General features: G+C 38.7%; 1 protein-coding gene across 1 annotated transcript in view; it reads right to left on the bottom strand.

The window, feature by feature from the left end:
• Positions 1 to 5,852: 5,852 nt before the first annotated feature.
• The window catches only part of LRRC34 (leucine rich repeat containing 34), a 39,401-nt gene continuing 34,751 nt past the window's right edge, over positions 5,853 to 10,502 (bottom strand). Inside the window, exons 8-11 of the mRNA XM_055125548.1 lie at positions 9,362 to 9,516; positions 8,697 to 8,852; positions 7,320 to 7,446; positions 5,853 to 6,064 (exon numbers count right to left, since the gene is read on the bottom strand). Of these exons, the coding sequence (XP_054981523.1) occupies positions 5,867 to 6,064; positions 7,320 to 7,446; positions 8,697 to 8,852; positions 9,362 to 9,516 (636 nt within the window). The 3' untranslated portion in view covers positions 5,853 to 5,866. The remainder of the gene's footprint in view (positions 6,065 to 7,319; positions 7,447 to 8,696; positions 8,853 to 9,361; positions 9,517 to 10,502) is intronic.

Raw genomic sequence — 10,502 nt, 5'->3', positions numbered from 1 at the left:
CATGCGCGGGTCTAAGCTTAATTACAGCTTTTGATCCTTTTGAGATTTATTTATGGTCTCTGAAGCAAGGCTGGTAGCAGAGCTTACATGATAGCGCTGGAGTTGGTTTGGGGGGTGACTAAGTGCTTCCATGAGTATTGGGAAGTGGGGGGAGGTAGCCCATCCCAACTCTGAGAAAGCCTGGAGATTTCAGTCACAAAATCCGCATACCCGAATTTTCAATAGATTATATTGTGGTGATGGTCCATGCTGAAACGTTGGAGTGAGGCTGGGGGTATGGCAGCAAGTTTGGATTGTGGAAGCAAGCAGCTGCCAGGGGCTCTGTTTGGATGGGCACCAGGCCAATTTGCCCTCCCCTGATTTACCCCAGTCTAAGATTAACTGTGGCTTTTGATCTCTTGATGAAGCCTGAAGGCTCTATCAGGAAGCCTGAAGGCACCATCAGGCTGCTGATGCACTCGCCCTGCAGGTACAGGTTGACCCACTGGTGGCACCATACCCTCGTAAAGCATTTACTTTTTCTTGTAAGGACCTAATGTCTCACTGAAAGGATTACATAGTGTAAATATCTGATACAAATAGATTATTGTGCAGCAACAACCCCAAAAGCCACTCTGGGTTCACTATCAGTGCTCAGATTTAGAAAGCAGGCTGCCATGTAGAGAGCTAGAGGAAGCGCTGGTCCTAGCTGGCTTCCTCTTCTCCTTGCAGACATAGAAACTGATGTGAAAGAGACCGTGGATTTTACTGGTTGCCAAAAGCCTTGTCTCACTATAGAGTTCATCGTGTACAGTTCGCAGATGTAGTGGTCATATGGCACTTTGTCTTCAAACAGAATCTTGGAGTCTCGAGAAAGTCACAGACAGATACTATTATCCTACTCCCTCGGACCATTTGGCTTGCTTTGGCCATGTTCAGATTCTACACGAGAGTCAGTTGCTGGGCTAACTTGTGGGGTAGTTGAGGAGTTTGAAGCAACCTGTAGCTAAGCACCTGGCCACTGGCTGGGATGTGGGCCTGAAAGACCAGCCTCACACTGATCTTCTCCCAATATTTGTCCTAAATTTTCTCAGCTTTTGTGTCTAAGCTTCTGAATCCCAGTCCAGTTGAAGATTGCTCTTCATTTTCCCTGCAGCAGAGGCCTTTCCAGGAACTGTTGGAGAGGATGTTAGATGGCCAAGTTATCACCCCCGAATTCACACCCCAATCGCAGCTGACGCTGAAGGGCAGAGATCAGACAGCTATAGTTGGATTTCTTGTAATACTTGTGATCGAGCTGGCTGGACACCTTACTAGAGAAATAATTCTTAGCCCAGACGGCCTGTCAGATTCTCAGTTCATGCTCTGAAATTTAGATTCTATTAGGTATTTGTATACATGTAAATAAAATCACTTGGAACTGGACAAGTCATTGAAGCAAGCCAATATCTAAAGGAATTGATGCTAAGCAGAAAGCTGATCTATAGATAAGTTTTATGTAATCAAATGACAAAGTCCCTCTAAGATAGTAGTGGCCTTGGTTTCTAGTTTCCTGGTCCCATTTTCCTCCCTAATATTTTCAAGTAGGAATAAGCATGTGAACATTATACGTAGTTTAACACTAGATGGAAAATAGTGTGTCAGGTATTTCTGTATTATGACTTAGGTCCCATTAGTGATCACGCTAAGCATTTGAAGTGTGCAGTTCCATTCTTAAGCTATCACAACCATGCTTCATTTCCTTGTTCCTGGATGCCAGTGATTTTCTGCCTGCTGTCTCATTACAATACCTGCCCCCATCCCCCTACAATGTACCTTTCTGTCCTCTGCAATCAGACAGTCCCAACATAAGACACTCAACTTTTGATCCTTGGTGTTTGGTGATGGTGTTAACTGCAATTGGGAAAATTCAAAGAAGAGGTTTATGGAAGGCTTTATTTTGGATGTACTGAATTTATTGAACCAGTACTGAAGTACTGAGTGGGTGGAAAGGCACCCATGTGAAAATGTCTGTCGGTAGTTGAAAATAAAGCCTGAGAGATACAGATCTTATATCATAAAGCAAATTGGTTAAAGCAGCTCTGGGAGATGGCACATAAGGACAGAAGATGAGAAAAATCTTAGGGGAGATGTATTTCAGGAATAAGCAAGGGACCTTAGACTGAACAATGGGTAGGTTGTTGTATTACGCCTAGTTGAACTGGGTTCGATCCCCAGCACCACATATGTTCCCCTGAGTACTCTCTGGTATGTCCCAGAAACAAAAATAATACGCAGGAGAGAAAATGAAAAAGTGATGATGAAGAAAACCAAGGTAGTGTATGTTTCACAAACACAACAATGTCATCGTACTGGCCATATGATACCAAAAATAGGATGCAAATTAAAGGCAACTTTGGAGCATAATGGTCCTTTGAAAGCCAGTTACAGTAAAAGTGGGTAGTAGAGAACAGATGGGGATGGTTTGAGTAGGTTTCCTTAGGCACTGGGCCCTTGCAGGCGGTGTTGAAGCCACACCCACCAGCTCAGCATCCCTCCAGCGCTCTCTCCGACCCCCTGCCCTGAGCAAACTGAGTTCTGCTGGCTGTGAATAGTAGATATTAAGTATAATTACTATTATTTATTTTGGAAAGCAGAACATATAAAGTAAATATTTTGACATATACCTAAAAAACAAACCACTTCTTATTTTTGGTTTCAAAAGGAAATAAGATAATGAGCACAATATGCTCTACATATCAACAACTTGCTTGAGCAGGAAATTAAAAGATGATTGCTAAAAGAAGAAAAACAATGTAGTTACAGATTTACTCTAAAGTTCATATATGCCCTTACTCTTGGGCTTCCCACGAGTAGGAAGTCTGGAAAAATTAACTTTAAGTCAAAGACCTAATCTGGGGGGCTGGAGAGAGTACAGTTTGTAAGACTTACCTTGCATATGCGATTCAGGTTTGAGCCCTGGAACCCCACATGGTTCCGATCCCTGAGTGCAAAGTCAGGAGTAAGCCCTGGACACTGCTAGGTCTGGCTCCAAAACAAATAAAAAAATAAAACCAACCAAAAAAAAGAAAAACTTAGTTTGCAATAGGAGATGTGATTTAATATGATAAAAGGAGACATGATTTATATGTATTTATGGTGATGCTGAACTTCTGGAAATTGAGCTTATTTAGGTCCTCTGTCTTCTAAAGTGGTGTTAGTGAATGGAGGAGAGGGCTTGCATCATTGCTAAATTTGATGAAACTTAGTAACAGAGTAAAATCCAGTGTGTCATTTGTAGAATTCTGTGGTTTATCAATTTTTTGGTTCCACTGTGACATCTGTTGATAATAAATCTTAATCATTAAGTTTTTTTCAATAATGAAAGAAATTATTTCTAAAACTTCTATTATGAAATTGTGGTATTTTTTGTTTCCTCTGTTGCTGTTATTTCAGTGATTATGGTTTGCACACACTTGGTCTTGCTGCTCATATACTTGGGGTGAAGGGGCGTGTCGGGGACAGGTGGTGGAACTGCTGCATTTGCTGAGGTCTCATGCCCATTTAGTTTACAGTAGCGGCTTGGGGAACTGTGCTGCTCACACATGTGCTTGCTTGGGGATCAAACTCCTGGCTCTGGGCAAGAGATGACACTGTGCTTTGGTGTCAGGGAACTCTGCGATACAGCAGAGCCACCAGAAGTCGTGCTGGGCACGGTCAGGCATCACTGGGATCAAACTCGTGATGACCTCCATTTGCAGGACAGTCACTTTAAAGGGCCAGAGAGAGGGAGAGAGGGAGGTAGGCTGGGGTGCATTCTTAGTGCCTCGGAGGCCTGGGCTCAATCCTGGCACTGCACTGTCCCCCAGAGCATGAAGTCCACAGTAGCCATTGGATGTGGCACAGCAAAATAAGCAGAAACAATCTGATTTTAGTCACTGAGCAATCTCCGGAGGCCTGTGATAGTTTTCTTTAATTAAATCAACAAGATTTGTAATGAAAACCCTTGAAGTCCCTGGGTTTTATTCATAATTTTGTTTTGTTCAATTTATAAACTGAACTATTGTATATTTTTCAACCAGCTCCAGATATTTTTAAAAACCACAACAATAACCAGTTCTAGAATTCAAATTTATCTCTGAGAACATGAGAATTATTAAGTATTTAGGTATTTTATAGCTCAGTAAATATATGGCATTAAATTAAAATGATGCCTCTTCTTATTTAATGTTCTTTCCATTCCATAACTACCACCATTAGCACACAGATATTCAGATGCACACATATGTGCACACATACATGGACACAAACAACATTTTATGTTTTTTGTTTTCTTTTTTTGGGTCACACCTCGCTATGCTCAAGAGTTACTCCTGGCTCGTGCACTCAGGAATTATCCCTGGCGGTGCTCGAGGGACCATATGGGATGCTGGGAATCCAACCCAGGTTGGCTGAGTGCAAGGCAAACGCCCTACCCGCTGTGCTATCACTCCAGCCCCAACATTTCATGTTTTTAGTATAAAGGATCATCTGTTAAAATTTCACAATCATTAGTGAGTAGGCAATATTTGTCTTAATTGTTTCATCTACTAAAGGAATGTGTAGTGGCAGATATAATGTTTTGTAGTGTTAAAATTCTGGAATAAATGCATCTATGATTTAAGGAATTCACAATATTTTCAAGTGAAGGCCAAACCTTTGGTAAGAGTAAAGTTGAACATCACTTTTATTTCATCTCAATCTCAGAATTTAGAGAAAGATAGTATTTTCTTTCTGACTATAGAACCTCACCTGAATTTAAAACCATTTTTTACAACTTTTTTTTACACTTTGACATGAGAATAAATATTATTATTGTTATTATTATTATTATTATTATTATTAGTTTTTTGGGTCACACCCGGTGATGTACAGGGGTTACTCCTGGCTCATGCACTCAGGAATTACTCCTGGCGGTTCTCAGGGGACCATTTAGGATTCTGGGAATTGAACCTGGGTTGGCCACGTGCAAAGCAAACACCCTACCTGCTATGCTATCGCTCCAGCCCCAAATTACTTATATTAAAGCAGCATCTTCTTGATTTGTTTACAATAAATAAAATATTTGTGAATATATCTGTACTAAACAACCAGTGTCTAAGATACATTATAAAGAACAGTTTTCATGTTTGTTTTATTTTGGGGCCACACCCAACAGAATTCAGGGCTTACTCCTGGCTGGCTTAGGGTCATCTGGGGTGCCAGGGATCAAATCTGGGTCAGCAGCGTGCCTGGCAGATGCCCTGGAAGAGTAGTTTCACTGTGCCGTCATACCAGATGTTACTGCCATCCTCCAAAACACTTAACAGTTCACTGGCATCACTGGCCTGTTTGGGAAGTTCATATTTATAATGTAGTTGTATTTGTGTGTATTTATCAGGCCTGATTTTGTAAAACTGTATTTGTAATTAATTTTAACCACTTTTAGTTATTCTAACTTGTAAGATGCCATACTGACCTCCTTATATCCTATTTTTATTACTGTTTATATTTCCATTGTAAAATTGGTCTTGCTGTTCCTTGATTTCTTTCTCTAGGGCTAATTGAATCATAAATTTCTTTTAAAAAATTACACTTGGTGCTGGAGAAATAGTACAGGACTTGCACCCGGGTTCAATCCCCAGCATCCCATATGGCTCCCTGAGTCAGGAGTACAGATCCGGGAGTTCTCTCTGTGGTCCCCAAACAAAAAATGAAAAACAAAAATATCACACTACTTGGTTTTTCTCAATGGACAGTTATACAAAGTTTTAATAGTGGCATCTTTTTATACATCCAACAAAATAACAGTTTATGAAAAAGGCAATAAAGTAATAATCTGTGAACTTGATAATCAAATTATTATGAAAATTATTCTAAGACTCATTTTTCATAGTTCTTGGCCTACAAGAGTAGTTCCTACATTTGCTGAGTGACTATAAGCAGCTCCGTAAGTTGGTGTCCAATAATAGTGCTTTTTAAGGCCATTAGAGACTTCTGCAAGATACACATGTCCATCCACTGTGTATGGCTCCACATCTGTACTGTCTGGCTTGAGATGTCCCGTTTGAATTAAATCTGCGTATGCCTAGTGATTTTTTTAATTAAAAAGTTTCACATTAAAAAGACAGTTTATTCATTTTACTATACTAAAACATTTCAGTACTTAAGTTGTACTAATTTGTAGTTTAAAATATTCTGAACACTGAATTTTAAAATATTTCCTATGTTTTTACATTTTATGTACTTAATTTTACACCATGAAATTATAATCTTGCAAAAATTTTAAGTTTCTATTAACAGTTTGTTTACTGAAGTTTCCACAGCCAAAATGGTCTTAGTTGACAGGCATGGTGGTTGGATAGCCTTAAAAATCTGATGAGAGGGGCCGGAGCGATAGCACAGCGGGTAGGGCATTTGCCTTGCATGCGGCCAACCCGGGTTCGATCCCCGGCATCTCATATGGTCCCCCAAGCACTGCCAGGAGCAATTCCTGAGTGCAAAGCCAGGAGTAACCCCTGAGCATCGCTGGGTGTGACCCAAAAAGCAAAAAAAAAATCTGATGAGAAGCGAGGACTCATCCCTCAGGAAAAGAAACTACCAGGTTTTGGTCTAAGGTTGTATAAATTCAGAAACTTCCTTGAAACTAATCTAAGGAACAGAATTCCCATGGTTATTAGAGGACAGCTTAACTGGGTGCCTCATTTTTTCAGTGTACATATCTTATGGGTCTCTGGAGTACAGGCGCCATAGAAATATGTTAAATAATGTTAATAAAGTTGAAATTATTGAGAAAGGGAAAAATTTAAAGATTTGAAAGTTTAGTTGCTTTCTGCTTTAGCTTGTCATTATTACTGCTAAACTTAATATCCTCAGCTTCTACTGAGAAGAAGTACAAATGAATTATCACTGTATCACTGTCACTGTCATCCCATTGCTCATCAATTTGCTTGAGCGGGCACCAGTAATGTCTCCATTGTGAGACTTGTTGTTACTGTTTTTGGCATATCGAATATGCCACGGGTAGCTAGCCAGACTCTTGTTGTGGGGCCGAGATACTCTCGGTAGCTTGCCGGGCTCTCTGAGAGGGGCAGAAAATCGAACCTGGGTCAGCTGTGTGCAAGACGAATGCCCTACCCGATGTGCTATCACTCAGCACATGGGCAACTGGCTATTTGTTTTCTTTTCTTTTATCCTGTAACCAAAGTTTAAGACATTTGTTAAAATTCATTGAGACTGCAGATTCGATGACCTTGTTATCATTTCTAAGACATCTAAATAATAGTATCCAATGTTACAGGAAAGATTCTAGGAAAAGCCTCCGTGAAGAATAACATACTTACAATACATGTAGCCTCATCAAATTTGTTTCCCCAAATGTAAATATGAGAGAATATGGGATTTGTTTTCATTGATTGTGAAAGTGCAAGAAGTCCTTCTCCTTCTATACTGTTGCTTACTACTGACAACCTATGAGTGAAAAAAGGTCATTTAGAAGTAGTGGCACTGGAAGCCAGTTATTTCACCAAGAGAATATGTAAGTTAACATTTAATACATTTGGGGGCCAGAGATAAAGTGGGGTAGGGGGAAGGAGAGCGAGCGCACTGGTGGAGGGATGGGTGTTGGAATATTGTATGCCTGAAATCCGACTATGAACAACTTTGTAACTATCTCACAGTGATTCAAATAAAACAATATATATATGTATGTATGTATATATATATGTGTGTGTGTGTGTTTGAATAGTAAAAATGACATGCAGTTTTTAAATTCCCAAGAACTTAGTTTTGTAACTGGATATTTCATGTTCCTAGTACAGATATCTATATTTTAGAAATCCTGACAGGCTGCTTCTGTATCAATTATTAGGGGGATGGATTATAGATACATTTTTCAAGATAGAGTTATATATATATATATTCTTTTATTGATTCATTCTTATTTTTAAAGTTTGTTTTCTTTGGGGGCCACACCAGCAGGGCTCGGGGCCTACCCCTGGCAGTTCTTAAGGACCCCCCATATGTGGTGTTAGAGACTGGACCAGGGTCAGCAGCACACAAAACCAAGGGTGCTTTAACCCCTTTACTGTCTCTAATTTCACTTTTAAAGTTTTGACTATATTTCGTTATTATGGTTTTTCTGTTAGACAATAAGAATTTTATCATCAGGAGCCAGAGTGATAGTATAGCAGGTAAGGCACTTCCCTTGCATGGGGCTGGCTGACCTGGGTTTGATCCCAAGCATCCCATGTGGTCCCCCAAGTATCATGGGGAGTAATTCCTGAGTACAGAGCCAGGAGTAATGCCTGAGCCATTTCTGGATGCGGCCCCCAAAAAAACAAAAAACAACAAAAAAGAATTTTATCTTTTTGTTTTGTTTTTGAAGCACACTCAGGCTTGGTGCTCACTGGGATTACTCCTGGTAATGCGTGGGAGATGACTGAACCCCGGGCTCCTGCACGCAAAGCACATACTTCAGCCCACTGGGGTATTTCTCCAGCCCCTTATCCTCAGTCATATGCAGTCAACTAGACTCAATCTAACTTTTAAAGACACTAATTTTGAAAAAGAAAAAATCAAAATGTTCATTATAGCTTACCAGCATGTCATTTTAGAAATGTGTATTTCGTCTTGCATATTAAGAGTTAAAGAAATTTGGGTATAGCATTTTAAAAATGTAACATCCTATTTTTTAAAATAAATATAAAAACCATACTAACGCTCTAAGACTTCTGTTGTGTGAAGCAAGAGTTTCACTAAGATAATTTGCTCCTGCGTTTTCTATTCTGTTAAAAGAAAGGTCTATTACTTCCAATGTGGTATTATTTTTCAACACATCAGCCAAAAACTTCATTCCATCACGAGTTATTTTATTGCTAGGAAAAGAAAAATTCAAACATATTTAAAAATACACAGTATTCTATTATTTATTTTAAAATGCTTAGAAATTATTAGATTAATAAGAGATACTGTTTTAATGAATATTTTATTGCTTAATTTCCCCAAAAGTTAACAAAAATGTGCCAGAAAATATTACTTCTACTTGGCTTACATAATTAGATAGTTAAGTTACCAGAAGATATCAGAATAAACTAAATGATAAGGCTTAGGATAAAAAGTTTATAATGGTTACATAGTCTAATCTTAAGAATTTGTATCTTAAAAATATTCTATGCACTCTGAATATTTATCTTTGTTTTATTTGGAGGGGGCATACCCAGCTGTACTAAGGGATTAACCTGGCCCTGTGCCAGGGATCATTCTTTGTGCAAGGTCAATGCCGTATGTATTGTGCTATCTCTCGGACCCCTATACTCTGAATATTTATGTGGGTTATTTCCATGACTTAACGTTGGAATTACTAAATGTTTAAATTATCACTTACCAGCTGACATCAAGGTAGCGGAGGCTACTGTTCAGATATAGTGCCTCACACAAATGTTTCATACCCCAGTTTTTAATATCATGCTTGCATATGTGTAGCTCAATGAGACAGTGATTTTCTTTCAACATGTGACTTAAATGAACTGTGGACTCTTCCTGAAAACAGAACATTTTTTTTCTAAAATACAGTTTTGAAAAAGTACAGGTCTATCCCAAACATATGAAGTTATATAACTTACCATAAAAGATTAAAAGACGATTAGTCTACAGTCTGACTTTGTTTGGTCTGGCTTTAAAATGAAACAACTACTGCCACAGAGGCAGGCTGGGGGGATGGGGAGGTGGCAGAAGGGAAACTGAAAACAGTGGTGGGGAATATACATTTGAATTTTTATGTACATAAAACACCGGGTGAAGGGATGGGTTGGAACCCATATGACTGAAACCCAGTCATGACAACTTTGTAATTGTGTATCTCATGGTGATTCAATTAAAAAGAGGGGAAAAATAAATTAATAAAATGGAAAAACATACATTTATAACATATTTATAAAACAAAGTATTTTATTGCTTAAGTGCCTAACTACTGCATTTGCAATAAATTTTATAATAACGAGGATATATATGTTATATATTTACTATTATATATATGTAATTGTTGTTTAGACCAGTAACAAAATAAGTTCTTATTCCCTAGCTTGGCATAACCAATGAGAAAACACTTTAATGTTAAGGAGCAAGGAGAAGCTTTGAAAATTGCAGTTATCCTACTCTCTCTACAGCATGCAGTCTACCAGAAGGGTTGCATACAAATTTAGAGTACTATTCATTCATATTTGTTTTAACCCACAATTACAAAGATAAGATGGTATACTCACATGAGTATTAAAACAAAAAAATCTAGGATTCTATAATTTTAAAATTTATCCTGGGATCTTATAATCCTTTGAAATTCAAATCATCCATATTCTTAAATAACTACCTTGCTCCTCACAGTTTTATTCTTTGGGAAATTGAATTCATGGAAAAAAGTAACATTTATTGCTTAAACAAGCATCATCTAAAATCAGGTTCAGTACCTGAGAGATCATGCAGAGTGTAAGGCACTTGCCACCACCTAGTCGCCCCCCCCCCACCCCAGG

This window comes from Sorex araneus, chromosome 2 (assembly GCF_027595985.1).
Source record: "Sorex araneus isolate mSorAra2 chromosome 2, mSorAra2.pri, whole genome shotgun sequence".
Taxonomy (NCBI): domain Eukaryota; kingdom Metazoa; phylum Chordata; class Mammalia; order Eulipotyphla; family Soricidae; genus Sorex; species Sorex araneus.
The sequence above is the reverse complement of the archived record's forward strand: the minus strand, read 5'-3'. Positions and strand labels throughout refer to the sequence as shown.